The 20,416-nt window shown below is 39.5% G+C and overlaps 2 protein-coding genes and 1 pseudogene across 7 annotated transcripts in view; all 3 read left to right on the top strand.

Annotated features, from left to right (window-relative positions):
- The window catches only part of LRRCC1 (leucine rich repeat and coiled-coil centrosomal protein 1), a 47,236-nt gene extending 42,804 nt beyond the window's left edge, over positions 1-4,432 (top strand). For all 5 annotated transcript variants that reach the window (XM_045454682.1, XM_045454683.1, XM_045454684.1 and 2 more), the window contains 2 exons: positions 1,042-1,177; positions 3,735-4,432. In XM_045454682.1, the coding sequence (XP_045310638.1) occupies positions 1,042-1,177; positions 3,735-3,857 (259 nt within the window). In that variant the 3' untranslated portion in view covers positions 3,858-4,432. The remainder of the gene's footprint in view (positions 1-1,041; positions 1,178-3,734) is intronic.
- Positions 4,433-9,374: 4,942 nt separating this feature from the next.
- On the top strand, positions 9,375-9,485 carry LOC123587101 (annotated as a pseudogene).
- A 7,738-nt stretch (positions 9,486-17,223) lies between these two features.
- The window catches only part of E2F5 (E2F transcription factor 5), a 28,369-nt gene continuing 25,176 nt past the window's right edge, over positions 17,224-20,416 (top strand). For both annotated transcript variants that reach the window (XM_045454676.1, XM_045454675.1), the window contains exon 1: positions 17,224-17,658. In XM_045454676.1, the coding sequence (XP_045310632.1) occupies positions 17,425-17,658 (234 nt within the window). In that variant the 5' untranslated portion in view covers positions 17,224-17,424. The remainder of the gene's footprint in view (positions 17,659-20,416) is intronic.

The following is a 20,416-nucleotide window of genomic DNA, read 5'->3' as shown; positions in this document are numbered from 1 at the left end:
TACATAATTGGTTTTTTCTTCTATCTTATTTTGCAACCAACAATAATTCTGTGAGGTTGGCAGAACAGGTAGGACTATCCTGTTTGTATAGTTTAAAAAACTTAAAAGCAGAGTTTGTGACTTGCCCTTAAGTCATACAGCTACTAAGGGTTGCTTGCATCTGGGAACATAAGAAAGACTTGATTCACGGACCCAGTGTTCGGTCTATTACTATGGGCTACGCCAAAAGCAGAAAATATGTTCATTGTGGACTTAACTTTTTTAAATGAAATTATTCATACTTAATATAAAGGAATTGGTTTTTTTGCCTCTAAGAAACTTATAGCGCTAAAATTTTGTGAATACAGTACTGTTTCATGTGTTTATTAACACAGGGTTTTATCTGTTAAACATTAGCATAGAAAAGTCAGATCTACATGTTCATAAACCTAAACCTGCCTATAACATACACTTCTCAAATTATCACACTACAAACACATGGAGAAAAAAAATTGATAGCAATCATCTATGAATGTGCTTATATATCATACCATGAGACTCAAAATAAATGGGAACCAGAGTACTCTGACTTTTAGAGGATAAAAGGGTAACAAATTTTCATTGATGTTATCCTGCCCTGTTCTGTTACTAACAGATTCTGCTGGATGAACTACTTATGTCTTTTATTACCTAGTATACTTTCTTCTATTTAATGGAGTTATATATACTTCCATTAAAATGTGAATGTAAGATGGGGTGCCTGGGTGGCTCAGTTGGTTAAGCATCTGACTCTTGATTTCTGCTCAGGTCATGATCTCACGGTTTGTGAGATCAAGCCCCATGTCAGGCTCTGTGCTTACAGCGTGGAGCCTGCTTGGGATTCCCTCTCTCCCTCTCTCTGCCCCTCTCCCATGCACATGCGCTCTCTCTCTCTCTCTCTCTCTCTCAAGATAAACAAATAAACATTTTTTAAAAAGTGAATGTAAGAGCTGCCATCTAAGAAGAAAAGAAATCCTAATTTTTATAAACAAAGATAATATGGTTTTTGTGCTTTTTTTTAAGGGATGCAGTGGAAAAGCTTCATAGTATGGATGATGCCTTTAAAAAACAAGTTGATGCAATTGTTGAAGCTCATCAAGCTGAAATAATACAACTAGCAAGTGAAAAGCAGAAATACATTGATTCTGCAAATTTCAAGGTACTATAAATAAAATTTGCTTTGATAATCAGTATTAAATTATTATAGCTAAATAAATTATATCTTTGAGAATTATAAAGAGAAAAGGCAGTATGATTTAATGACTGAATAGATATGAAGAATGTTGCCAAAACTATTGTGCAATCAGGCCAAAATGCTAGTAATACTTAGACTAGTTGTAGAATTCTAAGGAAACCAAAATTAGAAGTTTGATTCTGATGTGCACCTGCTCCATGATCTCTGAATAAAAATTGACGTATTCCTGATCAGTCTCATATGGAAGCACCTTTGGTTACACATAGGCAGGGTAAGAATGTGAATAAGTACAATTCATCACTACCTTGGAAATAACTCCCAAGATGTGTTTTGTTAATTAGGGTTTAAGACTATCTTTGATAATCTTGAAATGATATTTAATATCATCGACAGGAATTTTAGGTGTTATTAAATCAGAAGCAACATCAGAATCACCTTATAGAGCTTGTTGGTTTTGTTTTGTTTTGTTTTTTTAATATTTATTTTGAGAGCGAGCGCACATATGCTAGTTGGGGAGGGGCAGAAAGAGGAGCCCAAGCAGGCTCCTTGCTCAGCACAGAGCCTGATGCAAGGCTTGATCTCAAGACTACGAGATCACCACTTGAGCTGATATCAAGAGTAGAATGCAGGGGCGCCTGGGTGGCTCAGTGGGTTAAGTGTCCGACTCTTGGTTTCCGCTCAGGTCATGATCTCATGGTTTGTGAGCTCGAGCCCCATGTCAAGCTCCGTGCTGACAGTGCAGAGTCTGCTTAGGATTCTCTCTCTCTTCCTCTTTATCTGCCCTTCCCCCTCTCACTTTCTCTGTCTCTCTCAAAAATAAATAAAAAAAAAAAAGGTAGAGCACTTAACTGACTGAGCCACCCAGATGCCCCTAGAGCTTTTTAATAATACATATGCATGAGCTTACCCCCCAGAGACTTTCATTTCCTAAGTCTCTTGTATTTTAGTTAGACCCAGTTATTTTAAAACTCAGCAGGTAACACCTGTTTGGTTTGATATGTCCCCTCTTTTGAGACCTACTAGATCAGTGGAACAGTTGTAAATTTCCATTTTTCCTTGATTTTGAAGTGGCAATAAGAAAGTGAGATACCTGTATGACTAGAGACTCAGAAACCAGTGACTGGGAAAGAGTTCATAAACAGAAAGAGTGACTCCATATAATTATTACAGTTGTGTGATTAGGTGACATTACCCTCCGGAGTCTATGTGCAAAGAAGGAAGCAACAAGGTCTTTGGAAATAATAAATAAGGAAGTATAACTTGTTCAAAATGTAGTTCTTTATTTTATTTCATGTCAACAGATGTTTCAGAAGTTTTCTTTAAAATCTACCAAGTTTAGGGGCGCCTGGGTGGCGCAGTCGGTTAAGCGTCCGACTTCAGCCAGGTCACGATCTCGCAGTCCGTGAGTTCGAGCCCCGCGTCAGGCTCTGGGCTGATGGCTCAGAGCCTGGAGCCTGTTTCCGATTCTGTGTCTCCCTCTCTCTCTGCCCCTCCCCCGTTCATGCTCTGTCTCTCTCTGTCCCAAAAATAAATAAACGTTGAAAAAAAAAAATTTTTTTTAAAAAAATAAAAAATAAAAAAAATAAAATCTACCAAGTTTAACAGGGGTGTATCAGGTAATACCAAATAAAACATAAGATTAGGCCCTTAGTTGGAAATAATAAGTTTGATATTGGACCTCTAGTGCCGATATGACTTAATAATATCAAAGGGATGTGTCTGTTTGAGAGTTAGAGAAATGGCACCAGAGCTTAAATGTTATAATCATGAAAACGTTGTAAATTATCACATGAATATAATTTAAATTAGGAGAAATACTAATTTTCTCAGGGAAAAAACAATTAGGAAATCTATATTAGAGATTAGGAAGAGGGAGATAAACAGAAAGGAATGGTCATATTGATAGTACTGTCAGGAATGTTGTATCATAGGAGAATTTCAAGCAGAAATTAGTAGGATCAAATACAAAGAATCCTAGGAGAATATAGGTTAGGAAGAAAAGATAAAATTATCTTTCAACAAGATGGTAATTTATAACCCACAGCAATTTTAGAAATGAGATAGACTAAATTAAAGCATTTCTTTAGGAAGGGAGGTTATTTGTTTTGAAAGTTTATAAGGAACTGATATTTTACTTGAACTCATGATTACTTATTCATACGTAGTAAAGGACAGTGGAAAGATTAAGTCAAAAGAATGGTTTCTGTCCATATACGCTACTGAGAAGCTGTATAACTTGAACAAATTTTCTAAGCTCTAAAATAGAGTTAAAATAAATGCCCATGTGCTCATCACAAGCACCCATGAGATACAGACAATATACATGTAAGTACTTTGTGTACAGTATAAACATTGATTTCCCTATTAGTATTTGAACAAGTTACATTTTACTAACCTCTTTGCTTTAAATGAATACCACAAGTTACAAAAATTGAAGAGAGTAAAGTGTTCACTTTTTGTTTCAGAATACATTTTTAAAATATATTTTCTTTAAAAAAAGTGAATTTATATGTTGATTTAGGTTCATCTAGTTGAAGAAGAAATGCGTGAACTTCTGCAAGAAACATGCAAGAACAAAAAAGCAATGGAAGAAAAAATTAAGCAACTTGCTTTTGCTCTAACTGAAATTCAGCGAGAAATGTGATGTTTCTGAGAATGAATTTAATTGAAATGGAACAGCAGACCTATTGTAAAAATGATTAAATATTGTAATAGTAGTAACTGCTACGACTTTGAAATGTCTCTTTGTACACATTTCATTCTGATTATATTTTAAAAGACTTTTGATCAAGTATTTTTTAATTGTATCTGTAGGTTTCTATAATAAATTGTTGATAATATGTGTATTAGAAAAACCTATCAACCAGATTTATGACACTTTCTTGTTTCTGTGCTATATATACATGGTTTGGCAATTACACATTTGCCTACAAATATGTAACTAGAAAGTAAGATTAGTATTTAGACTATATGAGGTAAAATATTTTCATCATTGTTGTTACATTATTGTGTTGATGAAAAACTAATATATATATTGGTCATCCTTTAGTTGATGTAGCTCCATTTTTTTCATAAGTGTAGCTGAAAAGATTTGAAGTCTGTATGATAAAGATGTGGCATTCTTAACAAAGCACAAGTAACCATCTCCACATCACTCATAATGACCCCTTTTTTAGAATGCATATGACTTTTTCATTAAAGATTATACTTAAGATTTTATGAACATTGTCTGTTCCTCAGCAGCAACACTACTGTTCCATGCTCATTTTCCCTTCTAATCACTGTATATAAAAGAATTCTTATTTTAACTTTTGTCATCTCTTATGCTCCTATGCATGCAGAAAAAGGAAAAAACCTAAATACTATTTCTAAAAGAAAGAATATTTTGAATTAACAGCCACTGAAGTAAGTTTTAAAAATTAAATGCAATCAGAAAAAAATGCAAATGCTTCTAAAAGAGAGGGCTCCATTTCATTAGAGGCAAGATTCCTACTGAAATCTGTGGGACAACATCAAGCATACAAACATGCACAATGAGGTCAGGAGGAAAAATAATGGCTGACAATTTCCTAAATTTGATGAAAAAGATTAACCTACAGATCCAAGATCTTCAGTAAAACCCAGGATAAACACAAAGAGAACCACACCTAGGAACTATAGTCAAACTCTTGGGAAATTCTTGAAAGCAGCAAGAAAATACGATTCATGTAGAGGAACGATTGACTGCTCATCAGAAGCAGTAGAGGCCAGAGGGCAGTCACACAGTTGAAATGGGAAGAAGAGGAACTGTCAATCAAAAATTTTATATCCAGCAAAACTCTCAAGATAAATGCAAAATAATGGCATTCCCAGACAATTGATAGAATTTATTGCTAGCCAACCCACCTTAAAAGAAATGTTCAAGTTCTAAAAGGCTGAAAGGAAGTGATACCAGACATTAACTTAAACCCACTGGAAGAAATGAAGACTATTGGGAACAATAAACAGGTAGGTAAGTTTCTTTTTTTTTTTTTTTTAAAGTTTATTCATTTGGAGAGAGAGAGCTAGAGAGCAAGCGGGGAGAGGGGCAGAGAGAATACCAAGCAAGCTCTGTGCTGTCAGCGCAGAGCCCAATGCAGGGCTTAAACCCAGAGCTTAAACCCATGAACTGTGAGATCATGACCTGAGCCAACGTCAAGAGTTGGACACTTAACTGACTGAACCACTCAGGCATCCCTGTGGGTAAGTTTTCATAGGACTATATAAATACATTTTTTCTTCTGTTAATTAAAAGACATTTATGGCAATAATTGTAACACTATATTGAATTTACAGCATATATATTGGGATATGTGTGACAAAAAAACACAAAGTTGGGAGGAAATATAGCCATACTCGAGTTTATTTTGTCAGATTAATCTAAAGATGACTGATAAATTAAAATGCATATTGTAATTCCTACAACAGCCATTAAGAAAACCCAAAGATTATTCCTGAAAAATCAGAGTAGGTTCCACTTCTGGAATGGCAGTGCAAGGAATTCTGTGGACCTGGTTTACAGCCACAGCTGGTGAAAAGTATTTTAAAACACCCATTTAAAGTCTGAAAATTTTCCTATGAGCATGCAGCAAATGAAACATTTCTTCAAGAAAATTTACTAAATCTCCGTAAGAACAGCAAAAGCTTACAATAGATTCCTTAAAATGCCCAGTTTTTATCAAAAAAATACATAATAAGACATACAAAGAAATAGAAAAGTGGAACTGATACACAGTATAAAGGAAAAGTAGTTGCAAGGGGACCCAGATGTTAGTCTTAAAAAAGACTTCAAAGCAACCACCATATATTCAAAGGACTAAAGGAAACCATGCTTTAAAAGTAAAGTAAGGTATGTTAACAGTGCTCACCAATAGTGGATACACAGAAATATTTTTAAATTAACGATTTTACTGTAGGGTCTCTACAGTGCATTTGAACTGGCAGAAGTATCTGTGAACTTTGAGGTTGATGGAGATTATGCAACCTGAAGAAGAGAAAAAAACCTGAGGGAAAATAAGCAGAACCTCAGAAACATGGATTGCATGAAGTGCACCAACGTACAGCGAAGTACCAAAGGAGAGGGGAGAGACATGAGTGATCTATATAAATTCTAAATAAGATATATATAAAATATAACTAACCTATATATTAGAAGAAATAATGGTTCTAAGCTTGTCAAACTTTATGACAATCAGAAATTTATACCCCCAAGAAGCTAACTTCAAGTGGGAAAAGTTGATGACAGCCACTACCCAGAGTAAAAATATTAAAATTGAAAGAAATGTGAGGAGTCCACAAATATTTTCAAATTAAACAGCAACTTCTAAATCTATGAGTCAAATAAATCACAAAGAAAAGGTGTGATAGAGAAATGGGCTCCATATTGACCCATGATCGGTGTATGTGGAGGCCAGGGCTGTGTGGGGAGGGGAGGTTTGCATAGATAAGATTCAAAGATCAGAGGTTTAAAAAATCATTTGGCTTTCTGAAGTATGGAGCCCAAGAAGGGCTGCCTATACTGTAACCTATCCCTGGATCCAAAATCTTTTTGCCCCCAGTTTTATCGAGATTAATTGACATGTAACATTCTGTAAGTTTAAGGTGTACAAAATTATGATAGCATGTATGTATATATTGTGAAATGATTACAATCAACTTAGTAACATCCATGACCAGACAGTACATTTTTTTTCTCATGATGAAAACTTTTTTTAAAGTTTTATTTATAACTAATCTCTACACCCAATGTGGGGCTTGAACTCACAACCCCAATGTCAAGTCACATGCTCCTTCAACTGAGCCAGCTAGGCACCCTCTGGTGATGAGAACTTTTATGATACACTCTGAGCAACTTTCAAATACATAATATAGAACTGTTAACTATAATCATGTACACTACATCCCCAGAATTTATATATATTACAACTGGAAACTTATACCTTTTGACCACCTTAATCCAATTCCCCCACCCTGGGTCCAAAATCTTGATTTGAAAGTACCTCAACTTAAACTCACTAGTCTAGCTTATTTTAGCACATATAACACACCAAATTCCTAAAGTAAAGATATGCTGTCTTCAATACTCCTGAGCTCCTACAAAGTTAAGATGTTAGGTATAGAGGTTCCAGTTTATTATTCTGAAGGGTAATTGGAAAAGATATTCTACCTGCTCTCATCCTTTGGAATTCCAAAATGCTCACCCACATGGCCAGAGTGTTTAGGGGAATAGCAATTTATCTCCTCTATTTTATTAGAAAATAAGCAGTTGCTACCCTTCTTCGTTAAACCCTACTAATATTTAAAGATCATGAATGTAGTGGATGATGCAGTAATGTCCTTAGGTTGATCTCATCATTGCAAGTTCCAGTAAGTAAATCTGCAACAATAGATGAACCCACATTTTATGGAGTAGGAGAATAACACTGCCAAAGTTGTGACTACTCATTGGGAAGATTGTCATCAAGAAGACTTGATATCCTGGGGCGCCTGGGTGGCGCAGTCGGTTAAGCGTCCGACTTCAGCCAGGTCACGATCTCCCGGTCCGGGAGTTCGAGCCCCGCGTCAGGCTCTGGGCTGATGGCTCAGAGCCTGGAGCCTGTTTCCGATTCTGTGTCTCCCTCTCTCTCTGCCCCTCCCCCATTCATGCTCTGTCTCTCTCTGTCCCAAAAATAAATAAACGTTGAAGAAGACTTGATATCCCATCTGATTTGTGATTTATGGGCTAGCAATACCACTACTAATGGTGGTCCCTAATAATCTTGTCTATTTCTTTACTTCCTTTGGAGATATGAGATTGCTGCTCATGCCTAATTTAAGGCTTAAATCACAATGATCCAGGGAGACACAAGTTGCTGAACATGTTAGTATAATTGACTTATTTATAGATTAAGTGGATGGATGTGTGACCACCATTTTTGTCCAAGTGCCTGTTCGAGAATATATAACTTAGTTCTTTCAGAGTGCCTGGAGTCTAACTGTATTCTTTCCATATGGTTCTGTCATACTGGTGTTTCCAACATTTATTACCACATCCTGTGGTGTAAATCACAGTGTGATCTAACTGCTTCTCATCGGAAGTTCCTAGAGCCCCTTGTCCAATCTCTCACCCCATTGTCACTCCCTGAAAGAGGTGTTGAGTCAGGCACACAGCCACCTACAATCAAAACAATAGCAAGCATGCTTTCTTTGGTTTGATATACCTACTGAGAATGAATTTGGGGAGGATCATCCATGGGGTCTTCTCTGAGACTCATCAAATCAGAATGTTCTTTTCCGAACATTCTTTTCCAAGAGGCTACTGTGCAATTTTCCAGCATAACTCCTACCAGGCTTTGGAAAGGCTAGAAGTAGTTACATCTGTTAGTTAATTGTTAATTATAACATCTGTAATTACACTAAATTTTGTGTTATCTTCCTCCAAGAAGTGTACAAATTGCAGTCTTCTCATACAACAATCTAATTAAGCAGTACTTTATAAATGAAGTTGGATATTTTTTATTCCATAAAAGTCTTGGAATATACTTTCATTCAATCCTAAAGAGATGGTTGTTTTTACAACCTTGAAAATTTAAAGCCTAAATATCATAAGAATCTTCGAAATCTTTCCAGGATTTTATTATTGTAGGGCAATATTGCCCATAGTAGATAATTATTTAACACTTCATGGGTGTAAGAATCCTCCTGTGCCCCAACCCACCTTGCCATAGGCTGCCCTTGTAGCTGCCACAGCTCTGAATGGATTACTTTATTTTTGTTAGCCAGTTTTTCACTTTCATCTCCATACTGCGGTACTTGTTGGTAATGTAACTGTCTCACTTTTAGATTCTGTTTTCTTAGTATATGGATCATGGCAGGACACTGAGGATCTGTCTGTGCCACTTCTTCCCATTATTTTTAAATCTTTGAGGTGCAGAGGCTTCCTGATTGGCAGATATTTTCTTCTGAACAGTAGTGTAAACAACATTGGTGTCCACTTTTACAGTCCTGGGATGCCCTTTCTGCTCCCAGTGTTTACAATGCTGACATGCATCACCTACTATTTTGTAAATACTATTGAGCTTATGAAATCTTGCTCTGTGTTCTTGCTCTGTTTACTAATATAACCCACATAAATATTCTGAACTTTTAGAGCAAATTCTCTTTGATGCACAACTGGCTGAAGACTAGAAGGATACCCAGGGTGCAACGGCTGCAAATAGTAACCTCTTTGGTAGTGTATGCAGCCTGTTGATTGTATGGGACCTTGGAGACAGGCCTTTCCAGTGGACATTGATGTCTGACTTCATGCTATCTAGGCTCCAGACAGGTATGCGGGATATTTTGGAAAGCTCTAGGGCGGTGGCCAGGGTCCACATCGACCAAGTCGTCATGTCCATCCATACTAACCTGCAGAACAAGGCACATGTGACTGAGACCCTATGCAAGGCCAACTTCAAGTTCCCTAGCCACCAGAAGATCCACATTTCTAAGGAGTGAAGCTTTATTAAGTTTAATGTGGAAGAATTTGAAGGTATGGTGCTGAAAAGTGGCTCATCCCAGATGGGTGGGGGTCAAATACATCCCTAATCGTGGCCCCTTGGGACAAGTGTTGGATGCTGCACTCATGAGAACTCAGCAGTGCCCCCTCCTTATTCATGTCCACCAATAAATTCTACTTCCTGTCAAAAAGAAAAAGAAAAAAAGACTAGAAGAGCAAAATGGTTTTCTTCCTGTCAACTAAAAGATAAATGTTTACTGGGGTGCCTGGTTGGTTCAGTTGGTTGGGCGGCTGACTTCAGCTCAGGTCATGATCTCGCAGTCTGTAGGTTTGAGCCCTGCATCAGGCTCTGTGCTGGCAGCTCAGAGCCTGGAGCCTGCTTCCAATTCTGTGTCTCCCTCTCTCTCTACCCTCCCCTGCTCTCTCTCTCTCTCTCTCTCTCTCTCTCTCTCTCAGATAATAAACGTTAAAGAATTTTTTTAAAAAAGATAAATGTTTACCAAACTATAAGTGATTATGGTCATTAAATAAACTGATACACTTAAAAACCGGTATCACATAAGTTTTATCATCATGATTTTCATCACATTTTCACACCACACAAATTATTAGTTTCTTGTTAGTTTTTTGTTTACTTTTAAAACTAACTTACTTTTAAAAATTACATCCCTTGGGGCGCCTGGGTGGCGCAGTCGGTTGAGCGTCCGACTTCAGCCAGGTCACGATCTCGCGGTCCGTGAGTTCGAGCCCCGCGTCAGGCTCTGGGCTGATGGCTCAGAGCCTGGAGCCTGTTTCCGATTTTGTGTCTCCCTCTCTCTCTGCCCCTCCCCTGTTCATGCTCTGTCTCTCTCTGTCCCAAAAAAAATAAAAAAACGTTGAAAAAAAAATTTTAAAAATTACATCCCTTTATTAGCCACAATTTAAATAACATAAGTCACTAGTTTGATGTTCTGGTTATGTTTATTTAAAATTTTTCCTAATCCGTATTAGTCATGCAAGTATTATAATGAAAAAGTTCTTGACCGTGTATCAGCTACAATCATTCTGTGTGATACCAGTAGTATGTGCACCACACGTTGAAAAAGACAGATAAGTTATTGGATGGTCCACTGACTGATGAAAGATTCCCAAAAGTATTATTTTGACTTTTCCATTTCTTTCCATTTTACAAAGCATTTTTTTCTCAGAGATTCTAAAAGAACATATTATTTGATTTGGTAGTGTTCATGGCTAACATGACTTAGCTGGAAAATATTTGCTGAGGAGTCTGAATTTCATTTTTGCTGAATAAATTATTTTTGTTAAAAATGGCATACATATAATTATGTGTGTATTTTTATAAATAAAACAGTTTGCAGTAGACGAAGATAGTATGCTGCATATTTTAAGGTTAGATAATTTTTGGGTACCTCTTGTCATATTGAAGGATTTGCTTATTTGTTTGTTTATTTAGAGTACTTTTATTTTTCATTCTAGGGAATAGGTGTCCTGGCATTGCACAAGGAGTTGAATGATGTGGGGATCATTAGTGGTGAGAAATTATCTTTCGACAGCAACACTTTTGACTTGGAAAAGTCCCTCTTGGTGATAAATCCAAAAATTTTCAACACTCTTTTGACATGAGGTTTTAGTTGCCGAAGGGTCTGTATCTGAGGGTAAGATGTATAAGTTTTTGTCTTAATTGGGGCAACGTATTATAATCAAGAAGCCTTTATGTGATGGCTCGTTATTTGGACAAGCTGTCTTCTTAAACTTTGGTAGTTTAGTGATAAGCAATTTTATCTTACTAAAACTTCAAAGAAATGGTATTATCAACCATGTTTCCAAGGAAGAGGGTTGCTAAGCAACTTGATTTTTCAGGAAGGTATAAATGACATTCAGTTTCAGTAAATGTTTGACCCTATTTGCCTTCCCTTTTTATCTACAAGAGCAGTTAGAGGACTGTTAATGTATAATAGAAGTTTGCAGTGTATACTAGTTGAATTATACTTTGTTGTAACAAACTTGGATCTCTTATTCTTATATTTGAACATGTATGGTTGAAATTCAGACCCCACATATCAGATCATAAGCATTAACTTTTTTAGAATTCTTTATTTTTAAATTTTTTTTTCTTAAAAAATTTTTTTAATGTTTATTTTTGAGAGAGAGTGAGAGACAGACAGAGTGTGAGCAGGGGAGGGGGAGAGAGAGAGGGAGACACAGAATCTGAAGCAGGCTCCAGGCTCTGAGCAGCCAGCATAGAGCTCACGTGGGGCTCAAACCCACAGACTGATCTGAGCTGAAGTCGACGCTTAACCACCTGAACCACCCAGGCACCCTGAGAATTAGAATTCTTAATACCACTCTTCAAGGAGCTTTGGAGGCAATTCTTTTTGTTTCTTTTAATGTCATCCCATATTTTTGATACATGTGCTCTTTCTGTAAACTGCCTTGATAGGGCAGTATGGTAGAATACAAGTCACCATATAAAATTTAAATTCTCTCAAATCTGTGTGAATTCTATTTCTATATATGTTTAAATGTACTTGGCATTTCTTGTTTCTACTTATAGGGCACAAGCTTGTGAAGACAAGGTCTTTACATTACTTATCCTATTTTGTAACACGCAGGTTTTAGATGGATAAAGAATATGTTTATCATAATGAAGGGATTAATAATCCTTGAAACATATTTTTTAACTAAGTTTGTTGTTTTTTGGTAGTATTGTTTTGTTTGTTTATTTTACCTAGAAAATACAGAAGATAGATGTTTGTGTGTTGCAAAGTTTGGAAAGGAAAAATAAGCCAAATTTTATTCTTACTAACTCAGAACAGATTAAGTAAGGGAGAAATAAAGCTGATGAAGGCAGCCTTTCAATGGAAGTTTGTTACTTTCCAGGAGACCTGAGAGTTGGAAGTTATAACCAATCATGACCACTAAATAGGCTCATGCATTTAAAAATCAGTATGCCATCACCAGTGACCAGAATAAAATTTGGTTGAGGGATGGGACTCCTGGTCTTGAGGTTATGTGTTTGACCCCACACTGGGTGCAGAGATTACTTAAAAATAAAAAATCTTTGGGGCGCCGGGATGGCTCAGTCAGTTAAGCCTCTGACTTGGACTCAGGTCATAATCTCATAGTTAGTGAGTTCGAGCCCCATGTTGGGCTCTGTGCTGACAGCTCAGAGCCTGGAGCCTGCTTTGGATTCTGTGTCCCCGTCTTTCTCTGCCTTTTCCCATCTCGTGTTCTGTCTCTCTCTCAATAATAAATAAACATTAAATTAAAAAAAAAATTTTTTTAATAAAAAAAATCTTTAAAAAATTTAAAACTTGGTTTGATTTTCTTAAATATTTAACTACCATATTATGACACATTTCTGCACATTTGGGGTTTTTTTTCTCCTTTTTTTTTTTTTTAAAGATTTTATTTTTTAGGTAATCTCTATACCCGACAGGGGGCTCAAACTCATAACCCTGAGATCAAGAGTTGTATGTTCTATCGACTGAGCCAACCAGGCACCCCTCTTAATGATTATTTGTATTTTGATTTTTTAACTTCATGTTTCTTAAAGTTTCATTAGCAGAAATTTCAAGAAAATAAGACTTTTGTATTATCAGCCTTTGATTTTTAGCTGTTTTTAGGGAAAAGGATAATTTCATTATTTTTTATGGTGTTATTCATTTTTTCACAAAGTGTATTTCACCAGGTGTGTGAGAATTACCTGAAACCAAAACCTGCAGATCTCCAAGTCAAATCTCATATCAATACTGATTTCATCTCTGAGGTTTGGATCCAACAGTCTGCATTTTTAACAAATACCATAGATGATTTTTCTCAGTAAAGTTTGGGAACAAGTGGTATAAGTGAATTTTACCTTCTCTAACAGACATAACATTTTGAAGACTAATTGAAATGGCTAATTTGTGAATATTTTCTAGTTGAACCCCAGCTAATTTAAACATAGGAAAAATTTACTGTGAAAAATACAAAAGCACTGCAAAATAAATTTCAAGTTGTTGCAGGATTTTTTTTTTTTCACCTCAATACCCGGGGTTCGTTGTCTCTCCTCTTTGAAGAATGAAGAGGTGGACACAAAATAAGCAACAGGCAAAAGTTTATTAGAGTATAAGATCAGAAAGTAAGAGTAGTAGGAAGTCTCTTTTTACAGAGAGGGGACATTCAAAGTGAATGACCAAAGACTACAGGCAAGGGTCCTTGTTTTATAAGGTTCTGGTCAACCTCCTTCCCTTCCCACTTGTTCCTTCTCAGGTTCCTTCTCCCTTATTGGCTGGACAATTCTAGGTGCTGGGTTGTCCATTACTGATTGACTTGTTTTCATTCTATGAGGGGTGGTCTATGGCCATATCATTCCTTGTGGGTCATATGTTTCATGGTCTACTACTTATTTTCAGTTAGGTCTTTTGTCAAATTCCTGAGGGAAGCCTGAAGGGGAGTAAGTGTGGTCTGTTACTTTCTTAAGAGGAACCTTAAGCGTGAGGGGGTTTGCTGTGGTCTGACACTCCCAGCATTGTTCCAAAATATGTGTTTTTCCCCACCCAGGGACCTCAGGTCCTAATTATTTCCCTCTCTGCCTGTTTTATCCTATTTTTTCCTATCATAAAGTGACTTATTAGCATCATTAACAGTATAATAATTGCTTTTTAAAAAACCTTTAAAAACTGAAATAAAAAACACACAATTTTCAAAATTACCAAAATAGCTTTTATGAAGCGATACTCCATGCTATGGAATGAATTGTGTCTTCCCCAAATTCATATGTTAAAGCCTGAATCCCCAGTATGATGGTATTTGAGGAAGGAGACTTTGGAAGGTATTAGGTTTAGATGAGGTCATGATAGTAGGGCCCTCAGGATGGAATTAGGGTTCTTGTAAGAGACATTAGAGATCTTTCTAGCTCTTTCTGTCTCTGCCTTGTGAGGACATGGAGAGAAAGTCTGTAAGCCAGTAAGAGAGCTCTCACTAGAACCTGACCATGTTGTCACCTTGATCTTGAACTTCCCAGGCTTCAGAACTGTGAGAATTACTACACTATTTTTGTTATGGCACCCTTAGCTGCCTAAAGCACAACATAAATGTAAGGGATTTTTTTTTATTACAATAATTTTGTTTTTTATCAATTCCCATCCCAGCATCTATGGCAGAATGTTCCCTCTTCAAATTAAAAGTAAAACCTTCTTAATAAGCACTATAGTGTTTAATTCTATTAATAAAATCAATTTGCAAAATTTGATTTTGCTAATGCCAAATCCACAGGAAAAGCTGTTTTCAGATAAATTGTTCAACTTTTTTTAGTTGCAGTTTTCATGTTTTACTTCAGATTTTTAATTTCACATTTTGCTTATAGATTTCTTGGATTTTTGGCTTAAAATGAAGACTATCTGGTTATTAATAAAGCTCTGTACCTATGGGGGTGCCTGGGTGGCTCAGTCGGTTAAGCGTCAGACTTCAGCTCAGGTCATGATCTTGCAGTCTGTGAGTTTGAGCCCCGAGTTGGGCCCTGTGCTGACAGCTCAGAGCCTGGAGTCTGCTTCTGCTTCTGTCTCCCTCTCTCTCTGCCCCTCCCCCGCTCATGCTCTGTCTCTCTCACTCTCAAAAATGAATAAATGTTAAAAAAAAGAAAGCTCTGTACCTATGAAAAGGAAACAAATTTTTTATTATAAATGGTCTGTATAGTTTTACTTGTTAATGTTGCTGTCTGAATATTTCACTTCATTTTAGTGAGCCGCTTTTGCTAGCTTATTGTTATCTTAAATTAAGTAAAATCTTGCATGAAGCTTTCTTAATTATTGTCATATAGAATTTCCATTCACCTAGTATATATTGAGCATTTATTCCAAGTGTGAAAAAAAGACTCATTTAAAATTTAGACCCGATTCTCAAAAATGTGTAATCGCGGGGCGTCTGGGTGGCTTGGTCGGTTAAGCGTCTGACTTCGGCTCAGGTCATGATCTCACAGTCCGTGAGTTCGAGCCCCGCGTGGGGCTCGATCTCACAGTCCAGTGAGTTCGAGCCCCGCGTGGGGCTCTGTGCTGACAGCTCAGAGCCTGGAGCCTGTTTCAGATTCTGTGTCTCCCTCTCTCTCTGCCCCTCCCCCGTTCATGCTCTGTCTCTCTCTGTCTCAAAAATAAATAAACGTTAAAAAAAAAATAAATAAAAAAAATGTGTAATCGAATGACAAAGATTTTTTTTTTTTTTTTACTCAGAACTGTGTGCCATCTCATTTACCATAAATGGTTTGGGCTATCACCGTAGCACACAAACTTATGAGCGCCAAGTAGTCTAAGTAACACAGTATATGATTCTGATAAGGCATTAAGAACACTTCTAAATGCAGGAGATCTGGGGTCTAGTTGTGAGTCTGGCAATTCACTGCCTCCCTGACTACACTTCAGTTTCTCTGTTTACAAAGTTGATTGCTGATTGTGGGACCCAAGGAATTTAACAAAAATCCCCTACCCCTGGACAAGCAGAGCAAGACTAACTCCATTTTGTGCTACACCCACCATCTCATGTATAACCCCCATATGACCTACTTATTGCTTAAGACACTCCCCCACCCTAGTCAAGCTGCTGAGCACACCCTTACTGGAAACTGGCTCATATAGGAAGGCAGAACCCCTAACCGCCAAAGAATGTGAACCCCACCTTTTGCCCGCCAAACTTGCGCGCCAATTCTGACCAGAGTGATAGGCTAGTTCAAATGGTTACTATAGGGTAAGTTGTAATTCAATTGGCCACCTGCATGTGGACTGACATGACTATGCAACTTTCTGTGTGTGTTACAATCTCATTGGCCACTGGCCCCTATAAAACTGCTACACCTCTTAACCTAGGGGTCCAAGTCCCTGCTCCGCTGTGTCGGGTATACTTGGGCCCAAGCTCGAGCTTGCAAATAAACCCTGGTGCGTTTGCATGGGTATTGGCACCTTGGTCCTCTGTTGGATTCGAAATTGGGGGTATTACACTGATGAGGACAAAACCCTAACTCCAGGATTTTGCTTTTCCTGCGTTACAAATCTAAAAGGACAATATATTGAATAAAACCCAGCACTTGGTCCGAGTCACTGAAATGTTTGCAAAGGACTTTAAAGCTCGGCAAGAGCGCTCAGCAGATAATACCCAAAGACCATAAGGGACCCGAAGCTGATCTCCCGTGGCTCTACAAATGGAGAAACCAACCACCTTCACAGCTCAGAAGCTAATGGCCACTGGGCATAGTGATTTTCTGCCGCAGAGAAGTCCTTGCTTTCTCCCGAGGAGGCTGCGGGAAGTCGTCCTTCCTCGAGGCAGCTCACCAACCGTAGGGAAGCGAGTGTGAAACACAGTAGCGACGCTCCCCCTCCTCCCGGCGCGCTCCTCCTTCCCACAGAAAAATGCGTTTCCAGGCAACCGCGGGCCGCGACGTCACTTCCTGCCATTTAAACTCGGGTCCCCACCCCTCGCTGCCCCTTCTCTGCGCTTCCACTCCCCCTCCCCTCGGTCGTGGGCTCCATTCACGCTTCCAGGGGCTTGGGGAGGGGGCGGAGGCCCGGCGCGCCAGCCGCCCCGAGTCCGGTGGGCGCCGCGCGCGCACCTGTTGTTTGCAGGCGCCCGCGCCCCTCCGCCCTGCTCTCGGCCGGCGGCGGCTGGAGCGGCCGCTGCACAGCGGGCCCGGCAGGTGGCCGCGGGCGGGGACGGACGAGCGGCCGCACCGCCGCGGCGTGGGGACGCGATGGCGGCGGCGGAGCCTGCGAGCTCGGGCCAGCAGGCGCCGCAGGGGCAGGGCCAGGGCCAGCGGCCGCAGCCACAGCCTTCCCAGGCGCAGCCTCCGCAGCAGCCGCCACCGCCGCAGCTCGGGGGCGGCGGGGGCGGCAGCAGCAGGCACGAGAAGAGCCTGGGGCTGCTCACCACCAAGTTCGTGTCGCTGCTGCAGGAGGCCAAGGACGGCGTCCTGGATCTCAAAGCGGTGAGCGCGGGAGGCGGGGATGGGGGCGGACTAAGCTGCCCGCGGCCCCCGGAGAAGCCCACCCCCTTGAAGCGCGGGGTCGGGCGGCGCGGTGTGGGCGCGCCCCGCGGGGACCGGGCGACCCCCCCCAGAGCCAGGGCCATGTGGCCGGTGCCCAGGCCCACGACTCCAGGATGGGGGAGGGACGAGGGACCGGGTGGCCCTGACCGGCCACACGACCAATGGGGCCCGGCGCAGCGCCGGGCTCTCGACAAAGAGCCCAGTACCTGGAGCGCGCCCTCGTGGCTTCTGCTGGCGCAGGAACCCGAGGGCGCCCGAGTGTCCTAGCTGCTCCGCGTCCACCTGTGGCAGAGGCGCAGGGGGGACCCTGGCACTCTGCCTGGAGACACCTGGGGATTGATTTTGCTGTTGGGAATTGATGGTTTTCATAGGCTATTCTACTTGAGACGGTGTTCCCGTTGTTCAAAACAAAACAACCCGATTTTGCGGATGAAAGAAAAAAAAAAAAGAACTTTCCACACTCATTCCGCGTTGAAATAATAATAGTAATAAAGAAAAAAACCCTCTTCCTTGTACACTTCTTTTCATCATCCTGATTGGGGGGGGGTATTTGATTTTAACTTAATTTGATATATGGTACAGATTTCTAAAAGTGAGATATGCCATCACACAAAAAGGGGATGTTTATAGCTTTCCCTCAAAGAGGGGGAAGCGCTCAGTAAGCTCTCCTGTTTCTTGAGAATGTGTGCTTCCGTCGTGGACTACAGTTCACATTTTTCAAACAACAACATGCATCGAAAGCTGTTGGGTTAAACAAAATGACTTAACCGTTCCAAGCAGGATTTGGAAGGATTCCACAACGCTGAGGAGCAGGAGACTGTGATTACTTGAATTAAAATTCAACCAGTGCCCCAAGTTTAAGAACCAAAGCTTTGAAAACAAATTACTAATGAGTCGTTAATCACTGCAGACATCTCCTAGCCATGTCCCCGATATCTGAAATCTGATTTTACACTGATGATTGGTCCCAACAGCCAGAGGAGTGCAGGAGGGACCACCTCACCTGGCTTGAAAGAGTGACAGACCATCAAGGCTGTGCCTAGAGCAAGAGAAGGGGCATCTGAGAGCATTTTATACTACTTCCTGAAGATAGAGAGGAAGGAAGACTCAAGGGCCTTCCTGACTGTAGCCCAGAGGGTGCTGTTTTGTCTGAGAATGCCCATTTCTTTCCCTGAGCACAGTAGGTGTTCCTTAAGTGATCGTGGAATTGAATTATTCGGATTCCAATGAGGCCTGGTAGGTGCGTTTTGCATTTGGGGAAGTAGTTTCTACTATCTTCTTTTTTGAAGTGTTATTGCTGGAATTTCCACCCAACTCTGGAAATTCCTTGTTTTTTCTACAGCCTCTTCTCCCTTGCTTCCTCCCTGAAAGTACTTTATGGCATATATAGTATTTAGATTGTCAAGAACTAAAATGGATTTGGTTTAAAGGATTTCAAAGGAAGCCATGAGGTCATCAGAGTGCCAGACGTGCTACAAAACACAGCTTGTAAACTATCGTTCAAAATCTAGACATTCAGTTGTATCCTGAATTTACTGTGTAAATGGACTGTGCTTTCAGTAGAGGGAATCAGGGAACTTTGGGGTTTTCCAGATACAGCTGCACTCTGAGGGTTTAACTTTGAGGACTTTCTTTCTTTCTTTCATTCCTTCTTTCTTTCTTTTTATTTTATTTTTTTTTAACATTTATTATTGAGAGACAGAGAGACACAGAGCGTGAGCAGGGGAGGGGCAGAAAGAGGGGGAGACACAGAATCTGAGTTAGGCTTCAGGCTCTGAGCTGTCACCACAGAGCCCCACACGGGGCTCGACACGGGGCTCGACACGGGGCTCGACACGGGGCTCGACACGGGGCTCGACATGGGGCTTGAACTCACAGACTGCAAGATCATGACCTGAGCCGAACGAAGTCAGTCGCTCAACCAACTTAGCCACCTAGGCGCCCCAAACTGAGGGCTTCTTTCTCAAATCACCTGGCGAAATGATGGAACTTTGCATTTCTTGCTTTTAAATTCTTAAGACTTCCTCCTGTTTCATCTATGGCCATTGCATTGTTCTCCAGAAGTTACAGGAACAGTGAGTAGAGAGTGGAGTTTAACAGTTCATAACAACGTTGTTTCATTCATCCTGGAACTTTCCTTAAAAGTTTCAAAAGTTTTTGCAGTTAGTTTTGTCTCTTTATATCAGTGATTTCTTTTTTTTTTTTTTTTTTTTTTACTCCTCAGGTACACTTTGAGTATCATTCTTTTTCACATATACATGAAAAATATACATACTTCATTTATTTACGTATATTTTTTTCAATTATTTTCATATATGTGTAAAATCTTACTCATGTAAAAATCTTGCAGTGAAATCTTTCCAGTGATGCTTCTTACTGTGAATCATGACATACATTATTGAAAAATAACATAATGCTCCATCTTGGTGATGCATTTCTTCTTCATAACATAACTAATTGAGAACGTAGACCAATAAAGCAAATAAATTCTAATAAAGCTGTTCAAGTATAATTTAACAATTAGAAGGGATTAGAAACACCTCGAAAGTGTTTTGAGAAACTTAATCGTATCTCCTTCCCACACCACATAGTCTCGTTTATAAAAGTGGGTACAATAGTCACATCTCTTTATTCCAGTGAGGTGACACATTACCTCATGCTCCTCAAGCTTTATCTGGTTTGCCAGCTTATGCTGTTA

Source organism: Leopardus geoffroyi, chromosome C3 (assembly GCF_018350155.1).
Source record: "Leopardus geoffroyi isolate Oge1 chromosome C3, O.geoffroyi_Oge1_pat1.0, whole genome shotgun sequence".
Classification (NCBI taxonomy): domain Eukaryota; kingdom Metazoa; phylum Chordata; class Mammalia; order Carnivora; family Felidae; genus Leopardus; species Leopardus geoffroyi.
The sequence above is the reverse complement of the archived record's forward strand: the minus strand, read 5'-3'. Positions and strand labels throughout refer to the sequence as shown.